At 32.2% G+C, this 23,876-nt stretch overlaps 1 protein-coding gene across 2 annotated transcripts in view; it reads right to left on the minus strand.

The window, feature by feature from the left end:
- Positions 1 to 1,238: 1,238 nt before the first annotated feature.
- Positions 1,239 to 23,876, minus strand: part of OPT1 (oligopeptide transporter 1) — a 46,828-nt gene continuing 24,190 nt past the window's right edge. For both annotated transcript variants that reach the window (XM_011040540.1, XM_011040539.1), the window contains 6 exons: positions 3,480 to 3,925; positions 3,303 to 3,400; positions 2,614 to 3,186; positions 2,252 to 2,519; positions 1,995 to 2,177; positions 1,239 to 1,898 (listed from right to left, as the gene is read on the minus strand). In XM_011040540.1, the coding sequence (XP_011038842.1) occupies positions 1,278 to 1,898; positions 1,995 to 2,177; positions 2,252 to 2,519; positions 2,614 to 3,186; positions 3,303 to 3,400; positions 3,480 to 3,925 (2,189 nt within the window). In that variant the 3' untranslated portion in view covers positions 1,239 to 1,277. The remainder of the gene's footprint in view (positions 1,899 to 1,994; positions 2,178 to 2,251; positions 2,520 to 2,613; positions 3,187 to 3,302; positions 3,401 to 3,479; positions 3,926 to 23,876) is intronic.

The following is a 23,876-nucleotide window of genomic DNA, read 5'->3' on the forward strand; positions in this document are numbered from 1 at the left end:
TGAAATGTATAAACTTGATATTAATGAAAGCAAAGCATAAACATTATAAAAAATACAAAGAGAGAAAGCAAGAGCATGATCTTGATCTGGACACCAAGATGCCTAAATGCATGGCAAATGCCTCCTTTTATAGGCCAAAATTGAAAACTATTGATTTGATGACTAATTGATGAGTGAGTGACCAACTTTTAACTTGGTGACAATCCTTATCTTCTTTTGTTTGCCCAAAACATCATTGATAACATTAGAATTGAAATCACTTGAAAACATAAAAGTTGTAGGAAATTGTCTTAGTTTTTTAGAAAAAGAAATGGAGGTCATTTGGATTTCTAAAACTCCAGATATAGGCCAAACACTGAACAATGTTCGCTCTGCAAGATAGATTTGGACTTCTTCATTGTTGCTACAATTTGGACTTGCAAATGACCTTATTAAATCTTGGGCTTCATATGAAAGTTATAAGTCTGTCTTACCTTTCCATCCATATAAAATAGACCTAAATCTGAGATCTACAACTCTAGATATGACCTAATTACCAAACAGTGCTTTAGTTTGGATTGTACTGACATCTCTTTGTCCTTTCAATTTCAATTCTTAAACTCATCAATCAATTCTTTCATTTATGTGATAGGTCTGCATTTAAAATGAACATTTACCATAAATTAAAGGTATTTTATATTATTAGATATGTTAATATAAAACATGTTTTGGTTAAAGAATATTTACCATAAATTAAATACATCTTATATTATTGGATATGTTAATATAAAACATGCTTTGGTTAAGGAGTTATTGATACTTCAAATGCAAAATAATAATATAAAATCTTGATAAAAATATACTTTTAATACTAATCATCCATGAAATATTGCATTATTAAGTTCCTTTTCAATTTCTTCATTCTTTTTTATAAAAATATATTGAATATACCTTTGCTAAAGGATATCATCAATGATCATGGAAAAGTTGCAGAACTTTTTAGATGCATTCTAGCATTGTAGAAGCAGAGACTGGTATCATTGAGGTCTTACGATAAATTGAAAAAGAAAAAAGAAAACCAATAACAATTCAAATACTGGAATCTAGAATGGAGACAACATGTTATGTACAACTGCTGTGCCTGTTTGAGTAGACATCTTCTGAATTAATGAACTTCACTGCTTTGTCTTCTTTATTTCGCTTAAGCAGGCTCTATCAACGTCACCGACCAAATCTTTCATATAGTTTCCTAGCGCAAATTCCTATAGTTTAAAAGATGTAGAATTTTTCAATCTTTCTTAGAGAACAGGGCATCCCTTGACCTTGATCCCCGGTGCTGTAGGGCATTTCGCCAATGGACAATGGTCAGAATTGTCAGCACCCCACCAAGCTGGGCCATAGATATCCTTGGATTGAAGGCTAAAATAAAGGATAACTCCCACGAAAGCAACACCAGCATCCAAAGCAGCTGATAAGATGTAGGTGTGCTGAGCCCACCATCCCTTGTACCTCCTGTAAATAACGTAGTTGAAGATAAATCCAACAAATGCCCAAGACCAGTAGTGCACAGTTTTCGCTGATGGCATGGCTGATGAGGCACTAAGGATAAGGGGAATGTGAATCAACTTGATCCATTTTTTCTCAGGGAATTTGCGCTGGAGAAACCACATTGGAACTGGGGCAAGGAGACCAATGAGGAACCACCAGTTCTGCTCCGGGTAGACTCCCTTGTCTGTGAACATTCTTAGAGGTCCTACTACTCCCCAGATGATTGAAGCATTGTAGAAGACATCGCTTCCAGGACAGGTCCAAGGACTCCCATCAGAAAGCAAGTCTGGATTGCAGATGTTTTCAACAGATGAGAGAAGCCACCATGCTGTGGCAAAGTAAACAGTGGAAGAAACTACTGTTCCAACTAGCTGTATAGGCAAGTCAGTAGACACAATAAAACCAAGTTAGTATCCTATATCCAAATGAAATAGACTAGTTAGAGGGTGGTCTGCATAAAGATTTACCTGTACAATGAACATAGATTTGGGGGGGATCTTCATATAGTGCCCTATTTTGAAGTCACCGAGAAAACTGAGTGCTTGTGTCATGCTAATGTAGCCATACGTCTTGAAAGCCACATTAGCAAGAGGTTTCCCTGGGTACATGTACCCAATAACCAATTCTGTGATCACATTTAGTCCGATTTGCTGCATAGATGTTTACACAGTTCATGAGTGATGGAGTGTGTGTATCTATTTCTTCCCAAAAGACAAGATCATACCATGTTTGTTGTCGCCTGAACGACTCCAACGGGTAAGGTGAACACTAGAGCAATGAAACAGGCTAGGAGAAGTCCCCACCAAGGAAGCTGAAGCTGATGGTCAAAACCTTCCACAGCCAGAAGCGAAAGAGCCAGTGATATAACCAAGATGGCAGTAAACCACCATTGAGGGACTACTGCATAGTTCTTCTTCATAATTCTTGTGTGCACATCACTAAACTCGTCTTTCACTGCAGTTGTCGTCTTCTTCCACATGTTTATGATATTTCTGCTCAAGAGAAAATTCTATATTAAAACAAACAAACAAAAAATAATTAATTAGGCTGGGGTTAATAAAATTAATGTTGAGGAAGATGGCTTACTTTCCGTCAAAAAGAGCAACATGAGTAAGGGTAGCTGTTAGAGATGCAAAACTCAATCCATATAAGAAGGCGAAGAAGATACTTAAATAGAGTTTGCTATAATTCTCATATTCCGCTAGATTAAGGTCGAATGTTTTCTCATTAAGAACACGGGTAATGTTGAATTTCTGACCATCTTCATCAAAAGTGTGAGAGGTAAATATGGGAAATCGCCTGGCTTCACGAAAGTTAGACCAGTATGCTATGGGGACAAGAACATACATAACCAAGATGAAACCAACCATAGTATTGACAATGGCAAAAAAAGGGTAAGCTAGGGGAGTTCCCAAGAAAGAGGCAACAGTCGCCCAGTCAAGACCAAAGGAGCCAATTCCAAGACCATTTAACCCTGCACCGATCTGTTGAGCAGTGATCGAGCGCTTCCATATCCAGCAAACAAAGGAGAGAGCTGATAGTGAAGGGAAAAAGTGGCCAGGAACAATATAGTAAGCAAAGCTTGCAACGAAGACAATGGCGAAGAATTGCAGCCTTGTACGTTCTCCCTTTTTTCTCTTTTCCTTCTCATGCAATGCCCTGCGGTTTGCATAAATATACATGCACCATTACACAAGTGTTTAATTAACAGGCTTTCCATACAAGTTTTTCAAGAGAAGGGAAGAAAGATCTAGAGTGATCGAAGTAGTACATACCTGAATAGAGAGACTTGGATAAGGGTTGCAGGCCACCACATGTAAGGCGAATCCACAAGAATTTTTCTGAACGTACCAGCCCATCCATAACCAAGCAACTGAATTGCATCAAGTGCCAGGAAACATTATAAGATACATAGAAACATTTCTTGACGTGTGTGTGTGTGTGTTTTATACCTGAGTGGTTTGTGCTAGCAACATAGCAGCGACAGGATGGAGCCCTCTGTGGTAGAAGGCTTTGATAATTGTAATAATGTACACTGCATATACACCACCGGCTCCACAATTGGCAAATATGGTGATCAATACATGTTCTTTCATGTTGAAAGGCCCTGGATTCAATGAAAATGAGCATTTTGTAAATGGGATCGAGATTTGTTTCTTTGGGAGTTTTGCAGCCATTAACTTTCCTATGGGGAGAACAAGAATCTGTATTGTAACTGAACCGATAGATAGCTGATTAGAACGATACTGGAAGAATTGATTCACAAAGGAAAGAAGGATGCACGCTGCCAACCCAAGAACCCATGTTCGAAATGTTAAGACTGCCAGTGTAGGATCATCGGTGGTTGGAACTGTAAGCCTGACTTGCTCAATTGGATTATCGTTCACTTCTTCAGCTTCTACATAAGCGAGGCATAGAATATTTATTCATTACAAACTGTACCCGACTTCACCATGCATGCTAAAAATATTAAACGTTTACAAAGCAAGCATCCTCAACTTCAATATTTGTCTGTGAGAAAATATTGTATAGCAGTATTTAACAAAACAACATTTTTTCTGAACAAAAACCATATATATATATATATATATATATATGTATATGTACACACACACACACACACACACACACACACACATATATATGTATATGTATATATGAGAGTGAAGAAGAGATGCATATGGTTGATTACCTGCTTCGTCAATTTCAAAATGATGCTTCTCATGATCAGGCAACTTGAATTGGGGCTCTGCTTCGTCGACTAAATTTGCCATGTTTCGTAGCTCCTCTCTCTATATCTCCTAGTTTTTTTTCCTGGGAGAGAGAGGATGAGGTTAGTCCTAGGCTATTAGCAAATCTCTTCAAAGCAACACAAACATTATCAAACCTATTTATGCAGATCCTACATCGTCCTTATTTGGAACATGCCTTCTATATTCTAGCATTGACTGACAGTTTGCAATAAAAAGACAAATTCTATTATGTAATAGCCATTCATTCACAGTCAAGGAAGCCCTTGCCTAAATTTGGTTGTCCGCCAACCTAGTAAACCTGCATCTGATGATTCATATGAAAAAGAAATGAATCCTGCATCATTTTCTGACAAAAAACTAGGCCAATGGGGCCAGCCAGTATTTACCTACTTTGAAGGATTCTAGTCTAATTATGTACATGTACATGCTATAAATACACGAGGCAAGGGCATCTCCAACGCCTGAAGCCAAAAAAAAAAAAAAAATCTCACTTCATTCTTTGTTTTAACAACTCCAACAGGACAACCAAAACAATAACTAGAATTCCTTTTCTTTTACTAAAATGCTATTCCCATATATCTATGAAAAAAAATCCAAAGTCAAATCTATAATATATATAAACATTATAAAATATTTTTTACAATCTTCAAAATACTTAATTAATATTAAACTCTTCAATATTTACTCTAGATTCATAATACTACTAGATTCATAGTACTTCTAATATGGATAATTATTTATTATACTAAATTCAATATACTTAATCTAGATAAACAAGTTTAATAATTAACATTCGCCTCTCTTGAACTTGTTCCATCCATCTTTATAATTCCAAGTTTCTTTTACAAATAACATAAAACATCAGTTTATAATGACTTCGTAAAAATACCTGCAATTTATTCATGAGTTTTGACATGAACTAACTCCATATAGCCTTTTTTTTATATGCTTTCTGATGAAATGAAATTGAGTATCAATATGTTTTGAACATTCATAATGAACTGGATTCTTTGCAAATGCTATAACAGACTTATTATCAATAAAGATTCGTGTAGCCTTGCTCTATTTCTACTGCAAATCTAGGCCCACCCATTTCCGGGGCTTCCACCTAGGTCCCCCTTATGGTTTTATTTCTGGTAGCCCACATGTCCCAAAACATGTACAACATGTTAGCAACCACCACTACTAATAAGGTCCTAGCTCTGGACACTCGTTTTCGATGTAGGATATCACAATCCCCTTACCTTAAGACGAGTCTTCCTCGGCTCTGATAACAAATGTAACAGCTTGATCTAATATGCTATATATTATCCACTTTGGGCCTCCTAGTTCACCCATTTCCAGACCTTCCACCTTAGTCCCCTTCACTATTTTGTTTCTAGCATTTCATAGGCCCTAAAATGCGTACAACATGTTAGTAACCAGCATTACTAATAAGGCTCTGGCTCTGGACCCTCGCTTCCAATGTGGGATATCACGGATAATGCAATAATAGATTATTTTTTTGATGTCCACGTGAAATTTGTTTCTCCTATAAAGAATACAGATCCAGTTGTGCTTTTTCTGTCTTCCAAGCTTCTTGCCCAGTCATTTTTACTATAACCTTTAATTTCAAGATTCTACAAAGAGGAATAAAACAATCCATAGTTTATAGTTCCTTTAACAAAAAGAAGGATCCTCTTTACTATCTTCAAATATGAACTTGGTTTCTCCATACATTTGTTAATCAAGTCAACTCCAAATAGAATATTTGATTTGGTACATGTTAAATAATACAAGCAACCACAATACTTTTATAGTACGTAGGATTAACTAAATCTCCTTCTCTTTTTTTAGTTAACTTGGTTCCATATTTAATTGGATTATCTACTAGACAACAATCTTTCATAGAAAATTTCTTCAATACTTCTATTGCATACTTGGTTTATAAAATAAAGATTCCATCACTGCACTGCTTCACCTCTAATCTCAAAAAATAGGTCATGAGACTTAAGTATATCATTTTAAATTCCTTCACCATAGCTTGAAGTCTTGAATCATAGTTTTATCATCCCCTATTAAAAGTATATCATTAACATATAAACAAACAAACATTATTTTGCCTTATAAACCTTTTTTCACATATAATGCATGTTCATAAGGGCATCTTGTGAATCCTTTCTATGAAAGATAGCCATCAATTCTAGAGTTCCATGCTCTTAGTGCTTGTTTAAGCCCATAAAGAGCTATCTTCAATTTACAAACCTTCTCTTCCTTTTCTTTGACCATAAAGCCAACTAGTTCTTCTACATGCACTTCCTCTTCAAGGTTGCCATTCAAGAATGCTGACTTTACATCCATCTAAAATATTTTATATCTTTTTTAAGCTGCTAGGGAAATCATCAATCTTACTGTTTCCATTCTTGTTACTAGAGCAAAAACATCTTCATAATCAACTTTATATTGTTGTTTGTACCCCTTCGGTACTAATCTGACTTTATATTTTTTAATTTCTCCTTTTGCATTCCTCTTTGTCTTAAAGATCAATTTTACTCCTATTGCATTGTTTCATTCGAGAAGTGTTGTTAATTTCCATGTATTATTTTTTATGATGGAATTGATCTCCTTTTTTATTGCTTTCTTTCATCTTTCTTCTTGAAATGCTTCTTCAAATGTAATAAGATCATTTCTTGAAAACAACAAAACATGTTAACATCATTAAGATTAAGATTGATTCTTTTTGTTACATCATAAATCTCTTCTATGCTTATTGTCTTTCTTGTTGTTGAACTTGAAGGACCCGCAAAACTGTTAGTTGATGGAGATGGAGCTAACATGATTTCTCCTTCATCTTTCTGAATATGTTCTTTATCTACAATTAGTTTCTGTGATTGATCTTTAAAATTCCAGTTCCATTCTTGCTCTTCATCAAACTTCACATCTTTTAATATTATTACCTTTTTTTGTCATTAGATTGTACAATTTGTAACTATACAAGTTTTCTCCATATCCTAACAGTATATACATTTCTGACTTTTATCTTCAAGTTTAGTTCTTATTTCTTCTTGAATTTTGGCATAAACAACACTTCCATAAATTCTCAAATGATCAACTATTGGTTTCTTCATACTCTATACTTCTTCTAATGTGATCTTCTAAAGTCTTTTTGTTGTAAATTTGTTCAACAAATACACAACAAATACAACAACATCTTTCTAAAACTTTTTTGTATAGTTTTTTTCTTTTAGCATACATCTAACCATGTTCATAATAGTTCTATTTTTTCTATTTGATACTCCATTCTGTTGTGAAGTTTGGGGCATTGTGAGCTAATGAATAATACAACTTTCTTTACAATAATCATCAAAATTATAAGAAATATACTCTCCTTCCTTATCTGTTCTTAAGCATTTTAGCTTATAGTCACTTTGTTTTTCTACTAAATTTTTAAACTCCTTAAATTTGCTAAGCATTTCCTTTTATTTTATTTTATTTTAACATATATAACCCTATCTTTCCATTAAAATCATCAGTAAAAATGAGAAATACATGTTTCTTTCTATTGATGTAGGCAAATTAAGGCCATACACATTTGAATACACCAGGTTGAGAGGCTAATATGCTTTTGAACTCTTCTTTAAGAATAGCTTTTTGTTTTGCTTTCCCTTTACACACACTTCACACATTCTACTTATATGCTCTAACTTTGGTATTCCAAGAACCATTTTGCTTTTCTCCATCAACATAAGTGATCCATAGTTCAAATGTTCATATCGCAGATGCCATAAATTCATCATTTTAAAGATTTCTGCCTTAAAATTTTTTAATAGATATATATTAAGATCTAGAGGGAACATCCTGTTTCTAGTTATTTTAATTGAAGCAATTGCAGCTCTAGACTCATAAAAAATCTTCAGATTCTTATCTTTCATCTGCACTTCAAAGCTTTTCTCTAGAAACTGCCCCAAACTCAGAATATTGTTCTTCATATCTAGAATATAAAAAACTTATGATATGAACTTTTGTTCACCATTCTTAAGTTCAATAAGAATTCTCCCTCTTTCTTCAACTGGTCTTCTTCAAAGATAATATTAACTTTATAACTTTTATCGATATCAACAAATATTTTCTTCATACCCTACACATGATTTAATGCTCATGTATCTAAATACTAGGTATTGGAGGTGTTACCATCAAATTTTCCACAAGCCAATAATAATATAGGCTCTTCATAATTAATTTCTTTCTCAACAAAGTTGAAATTCTTATCTTTAAATTTATGTTATGAACAATCTGAAGCAAAATGACCATACTTTTGACAATTATAACATTGTACTTTTGCATTATTATTCCTCCAATTTGAATGTCCTTCATGATTTCTTCCTCTACTTTTGCCACGACCTTTGAAATTAAAATTTTGATTTCGTGCTCCATCTTGATTTTGAATGTTCTTCCTCCTCTTCCTTTTATATGAATGAACCTTTATCTTTGAAATGCTTCTCTACCAGATTTATTAACATTTTTCATAGTTAACTTTATCTGCAATGCTTGTTCAAGAAATCTTCATTCTCCTTTTCTATCAATTATCTACTCATGGGTTTGCAGAGATCTCATTAATTCTTCTATTGTCAGATCTTTCAAATTCTTTGATTCTTCAATTACTACAACCACATGATCAATTTTTAAATCTAGAGACCTCATAATTTTCTTCATCACATGAACATCATCAATATTTTCACCATTCCTTCTCATTTGGTAAACCAAAGAGATTACTTTTGTGAAGTAATCTGAAACTGTCTCATTACTTTCTTTATTCATCAAAATCTCCTCTTGATGCTTGCAATTGTACCCTTTTTATCTTTTCAACTCCACTATAAGTCTTGTAAAACATTTCTCATACCTTATTTAACGTCTTTGCTAGTGCCACCATCTCAAGAGTTGCTTCATCAAATCTTTGATAAATGGTGAATAAAGCCTTATTATCCTTCTTTCTTGATTCTATTAATGTTTGTCTTTTTGTAGTACTAATTGATGCCTCTTCTCTTGTTGATTCTGGTTTAGTGTAACCATCTTCAACTAACTCTCATAACTCTTGTGATCTTAGTAGTGCCTTGTATTGAATACACCACAAATCATAGTTTTGTTTTTAAGACGGGGAATATAAAACTGGGAATTGTTGCTGTTGGAAGCCATATCTACTTTCAAGCTTCGATACCAAATTTGTTAGGAAAAAATAAAGATAGAACAAAGAAGGGGTTACTAATCACACAATTTGGTGGAATACAATGCACTAAACAATGGTACTCTTATATTTTTCATTATCAAATCCATACAATATATATAGACATTATAAAATATCTTTTATAATTTTTAAAATACTTAATTAATATTAGACTCTTCAATACTTACTCTAGATTCATAGTATTTCTAATATGGATAATTATTTATTGTACTAAATTCAATACACTTAATCTTGATAAACAAGTTTAATAACTAACAGTTTAAATGATTCTAGTCTAATTATATATATGCTATAAATACATGAGGTAAGGGCATTTCCAATGCTTGAAGCCAAAAAAAAAAAAATCTCACTTCATTATTTGTTTTAACAACTTCAACAAAACAACCAAAATAATAACTAAAATTCCTTTCCTATTACTAAAATCTCATTCATACGTATCTATGAAAAAAAGCCAAGTCAAAACCAAAACAATTGTTAATTCCCTCTTCAAAAATCAAAGTAGAACTAGAATCCTTACCTTTTCAAAGTTAGGCCCAAGCTCTCTGCAATAATTCCTTTTTTTTTTCAGTCTCGATCCTAAGAAAGGATCTCACCCTCTTAGATTTAACTTACTCTTTATAATAATTATTATTTGTCTTCTCTTGTTGCTGCGTCTTAAAATTGAAAAAAAAAGAAGCCAATTCCAAGACCATTTAACCCTGCACCAATCTATTGAGCGGTGATTAAGCACTTTCATATCCAGTAAACAAAGGAGAGAGCTGACAGTGAAGGGAAAAAGTGGCTAGGAAAAATATAGTAAGCAAAACTTGCAATGAAGACAATAACAAAGAGTTGCAACCTTGTATGTTCTTTTTTTTTTCTTTTCCTTATGATATAATGCCTCATAGTTTACATAAATATGCATGCACCATTACACAAGGGAAGAAAGATCTAGAGAGATCGTAGTAGTACATGCTTGATTAGAGAGACATGGATAAGGGTTGCAGGCCACCACATGTAAAGCGAAGCCTCTAGAATTTTTCTGAATGTACCAGCCTATCCATAACAAAGCAACTAAATGGCATCAAGTGCTAAAAAACATCATAATATACATAGAAACATTTATTGACACATGTGAATATGTTTGTGTATTATATGTGAGTGTTTTGTGCTAGCAGCATAACATAAATAAGATGTGTTGGAAGAAAGATAGATGTAGTATAAGATTAAAAATAGTAATGTAAAGTCAAAAACTCAAGAACCAAAAAAAAATTGAAAAGAAGGAATATTTTTTAGGAATTTTATTTGTTGACTGAACCAATCGAATGTTTCTCAACCGGACAGCCGATTTATTTAATTCAATTTGTGCACTGGTTTCTCTGTTATTAAAAAAAAAAGAAATTGACTTTAATTTTTAGCACCCCCTCTTAAACTTGATTTTTTTATAACTCCTAACATATATCTTATTTTTTGATGGCTTTATGAAGATATTAACGACTTGATCTTGTGTCTTCATATACTTGACTTTAACTTCCTTGACTATAATGCAATCTCGTAGGTAATGAAACTTTGTGTCAATGTGCTTACTTTTATAATTAAAAAACTTGATTTTTAACTAAGGCAATGGTTAATGAGTTATCCATATAAATCTTTATAGGCTTCTCTTGTGGCATTCATAATTTTTTCAATAATCTTCTTAGCTATATGGAATAAAAAAACACCATGTAATAGCTACACATTCATCTTCATATATTGATAATATGATTATAGATTTTTTTTTTAACTCTCTATGAATGTTTTGTCTTCTATGTAAAAAACAAAATCAGTAGTGCTTTTCTATCATCCATATCTCAAGTCCAATCACTATCATTATAATCCACAAGATCAAATCTATTATAATATCCATAAAATAAACCAAAATCAATAGTATCTTTGATATATTAAAGAATTCATTTCAAAACTTGAAAGTATGTTATGGTTAGTGTCTTCATAAATCTTTTCACAAGTTATACTCCAAAAAGAATATTTGGATGAGTGCATGTCAAATATCTCAAACTCCTAACTAGGCTTTTAAATGTTATAGAGTTTATCAAGGTTTTATATTATTATTTTGCACTTAAAGTATCAATAATTCCTTAACTAAAGTATGTTTTATAATAACAAGTCTAATATTATAAGATACTTTTAATTTATAGTAAATGTTCATCTTAAATACAGGCCTATCACATAAATCAAAGGATTGATTGATGAATTTAACTACTAAAATTGAGAAGACAAAGAGAATGTTAAGTTTAAAAAAGAGATGTTGGTTCAGTTCAAACTAGATTATTATTCAATAATTGGATCATATCTGGAGCTGTAGATCTTGAATTTTATTTTGGTTTATATGGCTAGAAAGCTAAGATATAGGCCTACAATATTTATAGTAATGCAAGACTTAATTCTACTATTTAGAAGTCCAAATCTTAACAACAATGAAGAAGTCAAAATTTATCCTGTAGCCGAGAAATTGTTTAGTGTTCAGCCCATATCTTGATTTCTAGAAGTCCAAATGACCTCATTTTTTTTTCTTTTAGAAACCTGAGATAATTTTCTAGAAATTTTATGGGGATAATTTGTTCAAATTCTGATGTTAACAATGATGTTTTTGGCAGATAAGAAGATAAGGATTGTCATCAAGTCAAAATATGGCCACTCACTCAATAACTAGTCAACAAATCAATAGTTCTAAATTTTAGCCTACAAAAGAGGCATTTTCCATGCATTTAGGCATGTTGGTTTTTAGATAAAGATCATGTTCTTGTTTTTTTTTTCTTTATATTTGTTTGTAATGCTTAAGTTTTGCTTTTATTAACATCTTATTTATGCTTTTCCTTCCCTTTCCTTTACTTAGTTAACTTATATCTTATTTATGTTTTCTTCTTCATTATGTTTAGTTAAGTTTATTATGTTAAGGTGAAAAGATTACACTGATGATGTAAGAATAAGTATGGCATAAACTCAACATGAACTTTAATGTTTGATACTAACATGTTTTGTTTTTGTTATCTTGTTCACTTAATACTTTGCTTGTTAAATAGTTAATCTAGATTTATGTTGTATAACACTTGGCACAGCAAATACTTGACACTTTATAGCATAACCGTATGGTATATCTATACCTGTGCTATGAAAGGAACTTGATTTATTGTTAAGGTAAGTTATAGTCATGAATACTTGACAATATTTACAAGTATTAGTATTATTCAAATAAGATAACTGACGTAATCATGTTAACAATTTATAATCAGATTGGAACCTCTTCTGTGTATGGTTTCCAATTAAGTAATAAAAAGAGTTTATATTATACTTGTTTGAAATACCATTAGTGGTTCCTCTAACCTTGATATTTGTTTTTATCATTTTTTAATCCTCACATTAATTTTACAATCTCAAATTCCTTTTTAACTTATTATTATTATTATTATTATAGTTAACTTCCCTGTGGTTTAACCCCAGTCTTGTCGGGATATTTATTACTTTGACACTCTTATACTTAGGAGAAGACATTAATCTTTTGGTTGTGTCAATCATGACCCACAAAGATCATCCTTTTGATCTTGTCATCTAGCTTAGTCCTTACTTGATCATTTACATGCATATTTCAAGTAAGTAGCATTTGGCTTTCTTCCATTTCATGCCTCTTATAGAGTTATGTCATTCAAACCCTTAGCAAGACACCTATTTGACAAATAGATAACATAATATATACCTTCAACCCAAAACTTTTCACACATTTTCTAGATTTTAAGCATGTTTCTTATCATGTTAAGGATATTTTTATTCTTTCTCTTCACCACACCATTTTATTGTAGGGATTTTGGCATCATTAAACGTCTCTTTATACAAAAATCTTCATAAGACTGATTAAAATTATTAGAATGAAATCCACCCCATATCCATCCTAAGTGATTTTATAGATTAATCACATTCTTTTTCAACTATAATGTCTTAAACTTCTTAAAACAATTAAACACATAAGATCTTTCTTTTAAAACTTTTTCTACTATAATTATCAATAAAAAAAATGAAAAATACAGATTTTTACCAATTGAACATGGTTTGATAGGACTACAAACATTTACTTATATCTTTAGTAGAGGTTGACTTTCTTTAGATGTAAACTTTTTTAGAAAGCTCTTGTCAAATTACTTACCCACTAAACATCCTTCAAATAACTAATTTAGATATAATGAGTTGTAAACCCTTCAACATCTCCTTTTGTGCCATTAACTTTAAGATATCGAAGTTTACATACCCAAGTCTCATATGTCAAAGCCAAGTCTCATCTTTCACACATGTTTTTAAACAATAAGGCATATCCATCTCTATGTTTAGCAAAAACATGATGTGTTTTTTTGTCATGATTACCTTTATAATCATAGCTCCATAAATATCAAGTAATTTCAATATATGATCTTTTATCTTAATCCCATAACCTTTCTCTAACTATTATATCAAACTTAATATATTTCTCTTTACAATAAGGAAATAATAGACATCATAATAAATTAATGACTTTTATTTTTTCAATTTTATGAGAATCATACTTTTTTATTTGATGAAAATTTTTGAATAATTGTAAAGGTGACATTACCTTTAATGGATTCATCAAGCTCCATAAACTTGTCTCTATCTCTATATATGTGATTGATGGCACCATTGTCTAGATACTACATATTCTATTAGCTTATATTTGTTTATAATGGACTAGTAATTGGTAGCTTCTTTCTACTTTTCTAAAACAAAATTGGCATTCTCCTAAACTTTTCTAGTTGGATTCTTGCAATCCTTAACATAATGACTGAACTTTTGAAATATAGCATTTAACCTTATTTTTGTTAAACCTGGGTTTGATTATTGCAAAACTTTTTATGCTTGCTTGGTGGTGGTTGTGTTTGTCTTATCTCAAAAGCGGCATCATCCAAATGTTAATAAACGATTATGAGTGCTTTTTTATCTTTTTTTTATACTTTTTGCACAACCTCTTTTCAGGAAAAAGTTAACATTGCTCTTTCTATAGGATTCATAAAGCCTTTCTCAACCATTTCTTATACATCTTAGAAACCTAGTCAAGCTTTTACTCTAAAATACCAAGTTTCGTAGTTATCTTTTATCAAACAAAGATATTGAAGTGGGGAGTTTGGATAAACAATTAAAATAAGCTTTAATACCACTTATTAAAAGAAATATAAATGTGATATAAGATCAAAAACAATAATGCAAAGTCAAAAACTTAAGAACAAAAAGAAGATTGAGAGAAAGGTATACTTTTATTATGTGTTTCTCTTTAAGCACTCTTAATTATTCTCTCTCTTTTGTGCTACTTAATAATGTTGGATTACAAGTCTTTATAAGCATAAAGTCATAGATAATTAAGAAATTAAACTAATACAAGAAAATTATAATTTGAACAAAAATTGTATTATATCGACAGAACCGATCGACCATTTCTTAGCCTGTTGACCGATTCCTCTATTTTTTAGAACAAACCAGAAATCGAGTTTAATTTTCAATAGGATGAAGTCCTTTATGCTAGAAATCTTTAATGATTATAATTATATACATTGTATATACACCACCGGCTCCATAGTTGGAAAATATGGTGACTAATACATGTTCTTTCATACTAAAAAGCCTTGGATTCAATGAAAATGATCATTTTGTAAATGGGTTTAAAATTTGTTTCTTTGAAAGCTTTACAGCCATGAACTTTCCTATAAAGAGAACAATAATTTGTATTGTAACTGAATCGATAAATAGTTGATTAAAATGATAATGGAAAAATTGATTCAGAAAGAAAAGAAGGATGCACTACCAACCCAATAACCCATATTCGAATTGTTAAGACTAGTTGCATAGAATGATCTTTTACATCAACACATCAAAACAATCAGAAAGTACTAAAAATATTAATTTAATATTATTTCAAGTCAAATGCACTTAAATGCAATTTTAACAAGGCATATATATACACACACATACTGTACTACTAGAGATGTTTAAATGCTTGTTGTAAATACACTAGGTAATAATAACATTTTATGGTTTATCCTCTCTTAAAATGGCTTTTCATCACTATTTACATCAATATTTTCTTGATATTTAAACAATGTCAATATATAATTGTAATGTGATGTATTACTTGTTACAAAATTTTAAAAATTAGGGATTGACTTGTAAACATTTTTATAGGTTCGGGTTTGATTTATAATTTCATTTTATAAAAAAAAATTATAATTTCATTAACATTGAAAATAGAACATAGAAATTATAATTTCCCTAAGTCTCACACAAAGATTACAAGCATGGTAATCAATTATAATCAAGTAAAAAAAGACTTGTTATAATATAAACCATTGACCTTCCAACTAACATCTTATCCTTTGTGTTTCACAGATATTCAAATGAACCCTCAAGTTCTCATTTTCACTTCCTCCACTTATGAAAAATAATTCACACTATACTTTATTTGATGGATGCAACAAGAACACGATAGGCTATTAAAACCTCTTTTCATCAACATTTTATTCAATTATATCACTTGAAATCTTCTTAAAAACTCGTTTGTTTTTGCATTTTAAAAATGTTTTTGTAAAAACTTAAAAAAAATTATTTTTTTCTTTGCTCCAAATTATTTTTTTTGTTTTTAAATAGTTTTAATATATTAATTGCAAAAGTAAAGATATAAAAATATTTTGATACATTTCTAAGTAAAAAGCATTTTAAAAAACAACAATTATAACACTACAAATGAGCTCTAAGACTATAAATCCATGCTCTTATTCATTATAGATATTTGAACAAACTTTACTAGACACAAATCAACAAGAAAAACCTTATATATTAAGAATAACAAACCAAATAAAATTATAGATTTTAAATCATATAGACCTAAATCTATAATTATTGGAAATATTAGATTCAAAACTTGATTTAGAATTATTAGAAAAAGAAAAAGAAAAATTTTAAGTAGAAAAAAGGAAGGGGTTATCCTTGATGAAATAGTCATTGATGATAACCCAAAAAAATAATATATAAAGTGGGTTTATAAAAAGAAGAAAGAGAGAATTCCAAGGTTTCTTAATTGAATTGATTTTTATTTATTAATAATTATCCCTTTGTATTATTTAGGAATTTATGAGATAAATAAATATGCATATAGTAAATAGTTTGCTATAAATATAATAGTATTATATGTATGTAAAACATAGTTAGGCTATGTCTTGTAAAATAAATCAATCATTTCCTTAAATGGAGTTAAGCTTTTGTGAAAGACACATACAAAAAAAATCATTTATATATATAGTATAATTTTTTATGTAATTTTCTTAGATAAAATAATATATTTACTCTCTACCAATAAAATCATGTTAATTGACACGACTAAAAGATTGATGTCTTCTCTCAAGTGCAGGAGTGTCGAAGTAATAAATAACCCTTATCTTCTTGGTGACAACTCTTGACTTGGTGACAATCATTATCTTCTATTTTCTGCCCAAAACGTTATTGATAACGTCAAAATTGGAACGACTTGCAAACATGAAAGTTGTAGACAATTGTCTCAGCTGTCTTGTGTAAAACATTCAGCTCATTTGGACTTCTAGAACTCCAGATATGGCCAAAATACCGAACAGTGCCCGGGTTGGAAGACAGATTCAGGCTTCTTTGTTGTTGCTACAATTTAGACTTGATAATGGCCTTTTTAGATCTTGGGCCCCATATGAAAGTTGTAGGCCTATGTCTTACCTTTCCATCCATATAAATTGGACCTAAATCTGAGATATATAGCTCTAGATATGACCCAATTACCGAACAGTGTTCCGGTTTGGATTGCACCGACATCTCTTTTCTAAGTTTGGCCATCTCTTTATCCTTGCAATTTAAGTTCTTCAAGTCATCAATCAATCCTTTCATTTATGTGATAGGCCTGCATTAAAAATAGACATTTACCACAAATTATAGGTATCTTATATTATTAGATACATTATTATAAAACATATTTTAGTTAAGGAGTTATTGATACTTCAAGTGCAAAATGATGATATAAAACCATGATAAAAATGCACTTTTAAGTACTAATCACACCCCCCAACCAGCTTATTACTAGTCCCTAGTAATCAAAGCGTAAAATAGAAAAACAATTTGTATATTCCACAAAGCAAGGTATTCATCATTTAACTTCCATTAGTCTATCCAGATAAACAAACTCTCATTAAATTTATATATCTGCTCAATACCACTTAACAAGATATTAATAAACCTTTCTTTTGTGCTCAATGTATCAACACATAATTATGGGGCTTTTCTTGGAAGAAAACAAAATTTTTGTTCTAATGTTTAAGGTTAACTTCCTTGGGTTGGGATTACTATTTTTGTCTTTTTTTTTTTAACTCTATATACATATACTTTAAAAACATCATGCATCTTTAACCCATGTAACGAGCTTTCAGCTAATGACTCCCAGACCAGTTGGTCTTAGGGCATTAGGTGTTAAGACACCCCTACGAGCTTAGTAACTCGGGTCGCAGATACTGATATGTAGATAGTGCAATGTTTGATTCCCTTAAGCTTTTCTCCTCAACCCATGTAACAAGCGTTGGGCCAATAGCTCCCAAGTCAGTTGACTTTAGGGTATTAGGTGTTAAAACACCCCTTCGGACTTAATTGCTTAGGTTAGGGAGGCTACGAAACCAAACTTATCTACATTTTTATTATCATCATTTTTTTTTCTTCTTTTTTTTCTTTTTTTTTTCTTTCTTTTTTTTCATGTTTTTTTTTTAATTATATACAATCCCTTTCCCTTAGTTGTTACCTTTAACAAAAGAACATAAATAATGTAATAATCCAATATGCAACCCACAATCATATGTTAAAGTGTGTGTGTGTAAATTAAGGTTTAAGAATACATGTTAAATAAGTATATGAGCAGAATTAAGTGGTAACAATACGAGAGTTTGTAAACCTGAATATTTCAGGAAGTATTATAATAGACCTTGTTAAGAATGGTTACTAAGATGCGTCTCAAGAGTCACTTTAACAAAAGAACTCCTTTACTCTGCCATCCTAGTAACAACAATTATGCACATGCTTTATGAAATGAAAAACAATTTTTTTTTATCAACTACTACCCTCTCCCCCCAACCAAAACGAGACATTGTCCTCAATGTTCTAAGGTAGAAAGATAGAGTATAAAAGATATCACCTGAAATAACGAACACTGACAAAACCTGAAACACACTAAAACAAAAATAAGAAATAACAAAACACAATAATAAAACCAAAAGACACAAAAATTCACAAATGAAGGCTCAAATCCAATCTAAGCTTTTTACGGCTTCCCGTAGATGACCAATTTATGCGACTCATGGAAGGATCAATCACAGGAATGAAAGATTGTAGTTGGTCAATCAACTGTTCAGCAGTAGCAGCAGAGATTATGATTTGTCGTGCAGAAGATGTTAGAAATTCCTGTTCCACAGCATGATCAAGAAAAGACAACAACTTATCATAATAACCATTAACATTTAACAAACCTATGGGTTTATGGTGAATGTGCAATTGAGCCCAAGAGGAAATATGAAAGATCTCTTCCAATGTGCCTAGACCACCTGGTAAAGCAATGAAAGCATCAGCATGGTTAAACATTGCATTCATTCGAGCCGACATTGTGGAGACCTGAAGTTCCTCTCCAATTGTTTTTCCAATGATGTCCCCTTGTGCCAAAGCTTCAGGGACGACCCCCAAAACTTGACTACCTCCTAAAAATGCAGCTATTGACACACCTCCCATTAACCCAAGACTGCCTCCCCCATACACTAAATGAATCTTTCTCTCAGCTAGCACCTAACCAAGATGATTTGCTGATTCTAAAAACTCCTTTTCTTTCCCAGGACTAGATCCACCGAAAACACAAATATTTCTTATTTGATGACCTGAGGAACTTGCCATTTCTACACACTTCTGTATTTGTTAAATGTATGGGTTGAGTAGAAATGAAAGGAAGGAAAAGAGGGTTTTATAGATGAGAAATTAGAAAGGCAATCATAACATCTATATGTAGGCCAGCTAGAGTCTCACACACTCTCTCTCTCTTTTTATTTATTTATTTACTTTTGAAAAAAAACATGTGTATGTACAGGTAGTTGTGATTGTGGCTCACATCTTCCCTTGGTTTTACGTCCAAGAACGGCTTAAACGCCCTCTATGGGTCGGGGATAGGCTTCCCATCCAGTTTTCTTAAAAACTGGCAAACAGGGTCTTTTTTAGTCAGATTCCCAAGACTAAGTCGATCATGTTCTTTATGAAATAGTGGCCATAAATCATGAATTGCACGATGCACATCTCCACTAGGATGCGTCTCAAGAGTCAATAGAAGATTATCTAAAGACTCCTTACTCAGGCCATCCTTAATGAATTGTATTTTATCTTCACGGTTTATAGATACCATTCCTAAAGAACGACATTGTGTATTACAAGTCCATCTAGCACATCGATGACAGACTTCTAGTCGTTTTGCACGACGTTTCTTTGCAAAAGTGCTTTTACCTGTTCCAGGCATGTGTGAAATAAAGAAATTAGAGGACTCACCTGATAATCGGACCTTTGCTTCAATCAACCAACGAATATCTTCAGGAATTCCATGATTCATTAACAATCTCAATCTTGCACATCTAGCACGGTAAATTTTTGTAATCGCATTCTGAGGCAGAGCGGGAAAATACTTTTTCAATTTTTCAAGATTAGTGTCCATTTTCAAATGAGAATTAGAAGAGAGATTCAAAGAATTGCACAAATATATACACAAATATCAGTTATTGTGGGAAACTGAAAGAACCGACTTAAGTCACGGAGTACCGTTATCCGCCATTTGACCGGGGTGAGAGAAACTAGCAAAAATCACTCAAAAAGAAACACAAAAACAATGTGAGAAAAACAAAATAATCAACCTTTATCTACAAGATCATTCAAACCAGCTGATTCATTTTCACTAGGAAAATTATCAAAGTAAGCTTTCAAACGATGTCCATTTTCCTTAAAATCATTGTCATTCATTGAATTCTCAATATCACAGGCCCCATAAGGATTGGTCCATCTTAATCTTAGCTCTTTAGGGAATGCATAGAGTTGAGAATCATAAAACAAAACTTTTTGACCAGTGTCAATTTTTTGACAATTTTCACAAGTTTTGCAGAATGCATGTGTGTCCTTGAACATGGTGGGCCAATAAAATCCATTTTGAAAGATTTTTGCAGCAGTCTTTTTTGACGAGAAATAACTTCCACATGCTTCAGAATGACAAAGTTTAATGACACTACTTACCTCATTGTCGGGAATGAATCTTTGAAATATTTGATCAGGACAATATTTGAATAAGTTAGGGTCATCACAATAAAAGCTCTTCACTTCGTTCAAAAACTTTTCTTTGTCTTGGGTACTCCAATCAGCTAGCAAATCTCCTAAAGCAAGAAAATTAATATTTTTATCATACCAAGGCATTGAACTAAGAGAAAGTAAGGATTTGTTAGGAAAGTAATCATCGATTGGTGTGATGTCAGATGTCGAATCTGTTGTCACTGTTGACAAAAGATTCGCATCAACATTTTCGGTGCTTGTTTCATTCGTGATTTCTTCCTCAGAATAAACCATTTGCAAATCTTCAGTTTCATCCAATTCATTTTTACTTAAAGTAGATTCAAGTTGATCATAAACTAATTCATCAATATGATCTACTTCTTGTAAATCATTATCATCTCCAGGTTGCTTGCAAATGTTGAAAATATTCATCTCCAATGTCATGTTTCCAAATGATAGCTTCATCAGTCCATTCCTACAATTAATCAATGCGTTAGAGGTTGCAAGAAACGGACGTCCTAAAATAACAGGAAATGAATTACATGCTTCAACAGGTTCTGTGTCCAAGACAATAAAATCCACAGGATAAATGAATTTATCGACTTGTACTAACACATCTTCAATTATTCCTCTAGGCACTTTTACAGATCTATCGGCAAGTAAAAGAGATATAGAAGTTGGTTTTAACTCACCTAGATTGAGACTCTGAAAAACTGAATATGGAAGTAAATTCACACTAGCACCAAGATCAAGTAAGGCTCTTTCAATTTTATGCTCTCCAATAAAGCAAGAAATTGTAGGACAACCAGGGTCTTTATATTTCAAAGCATTATTATTCTGAAGAATAGCACTTACTTGTTCGGCTAGAAAGGCTTTCTTTTTCACATTCAGTTTCCTCTTCACAGTGCATAGATCTTTCAAAAATTTAGCATAGGAAGGAACCTGTTTAATAGCATCCAGCAAAGGTATATTGATCCTTACCTGTTTGAAAATTTCATAAATTTCAGAATTGTGATTGACTTTCCTTTGTTTGGTCATGGCTTGAGGAAATGGAAGTGCTGGCGGTGAATCAGTCGTTTCTTTGCAATTTTCAGATTCAACCCCTTCCTTACCCTCAAAGATTGACTCATCATCTTTCTCATAAGGTTCAAGAGAGGGTTTTTCAATAACCTTACCACTGCGCAGAGTAGTGACTGATTTGACTTGATCCATGTGTTGGCTTCCGGAACTACTTGCATTTGCATTGTATTGCCCTTTGGGATTTTGTTGTGTTTGAGATGGAAACTTACCTTTCTCTTGGAAACTGAGAGCAGATGTTAATTTTGCAAGAGTATCTTTAAAATCTGTCATGTTTTGAGCAAGTTGAGTATTGATTGTCTCTTGCTTTTCAATGAATGCATGCAATGTTTCCTCAAGATTTCTTCTAGGAGGTGGAGCATAAGGAGGTGCATATCCATGAGAATTTTGGAAATTATGGTGTGCTTGAAACGGTGGTTGTGAAGTTTGTGCATTGTCACTCTTCCAACTGAAATTTGGGTGATTCCTCCAACCAGGGTTGTATGTTTGGGAGTATGGGTTGTGGTTGGCCCTTTGAAAACTGTTTAAAGCATGGGCTTGTTCATGGAGACATTCTTTAAAAGAAGGCAAGGTTGGACAATCGTTGGTTGAGTGTTCATTTGTTTCACAGATTTGACACACAATGTTTTCAACAGATTTTAATTGACCACTCTTTTTCAATTCTAGTGCCTCGACTTTTCTAGCTAAAGATGCAAACTTGGCTTGAAGGTCATGATCTTCCCTAAGGTTGTACATACCTCCACTAGATGTATGAGGTTGAGTTTTACTCGGTGCCTCACAAGTACCCGCGGTGTCCCAATTTTGAGCATTTTCAGCTAACAAGTCTAAGTACTCCATTGCTTCATCAGGGTCTTTATCTTCAAAAGTTCCATTGCACATCAATTCAACCATTTGCCTATCTTTAGGTGTTAACCCTTCATAGAAATGTGAAACCAATCTCCATGTTTCAAAACCATGATGAGGGCAAGTACTAAGCAAGTCTCGATACCTATCCCAACATTGGTAAAATGTTTCTCCTGGTTTTTGAGTGAAAGTGGTGATTTGTCTCTTGAAAGAGTTTGTTCTATGAGATGGAAAAAACTTCTTTAAAAACTGTTGTTGCATTTCATCCCAAGCACGAATGGATCCTGGTCTTAAATTTTGTAGCCATGTTTTAGCTTTATCTTTTAATGAAAAAGGAAAAAGCTTTAATCTAATGGTGTTCATGCTACAATTTAAATTATTATATGTGTTGCAGACCTCCTCAAATTCCCTTAAATGCAAGTATGGATTTTCCAATTCCAAACCATGAAAAGAAGGTAAAAGTTGAATAATACCTGGTTTAAAATTAAAATGAGATGCATCAGGAGGAAAAACTATGCATGATGGTGCACTTGTTCTTGTGGGATTCATGTGGTCTCTAAGTGTTCTAGCACGGTTATTCTCATTATTCTCATTATGAAGTGATTGATTATCTTCTTCGGCCATATTTTCTGAAAATGATGAGGATACCCTACAAAGTCTACCACTTGATGTACGTGACCACACTCTCATGCACGTGTAGGAATAAAATAAAAAGAAGAACAAGAAAGCAAAAGAAGGAGGAAGAAAACAAAATAAAAAGAAACAAAAGAAAAGAAACAAAGTTATATACAAGAAAAGTGAAAAGAGAAAATAAAATAAATACTATAATTTATACAAGAACTTACCTCCCCGGCAACGGCGCCAAAAACTTGACACGACTAAAAGATTGATGTCTTCTCCCAAGTGCAGGAGTGTCGAAGTAATAAATAACCCGGCAAGACCGGGGTCGAACCACAGGGAGGTTAATTGTACAAATTATAAACAACAATTATAAAACAACAATAACAACAACAACAATAGTAATAATAATAATAATAATAATAATAATAATAATAGTAGTAGTAGTAGTAGTAGTAGTAGTA

This window comes from Populus euphratica, unplaced genomic scaffold, assembly GCF_000495115.2.
Source record: "Populus euphratica unplaced genomic scaffold, PopEup_1.0 scaffold47.1, whole genome shotgun sequence".
NCBI classification, from domain to species: Eukaryota; Viridiplantae; Streptophyta; class Magnoliopsida; order Malpighiales; family Salicaceae; genus Populus; species Populus euphratica.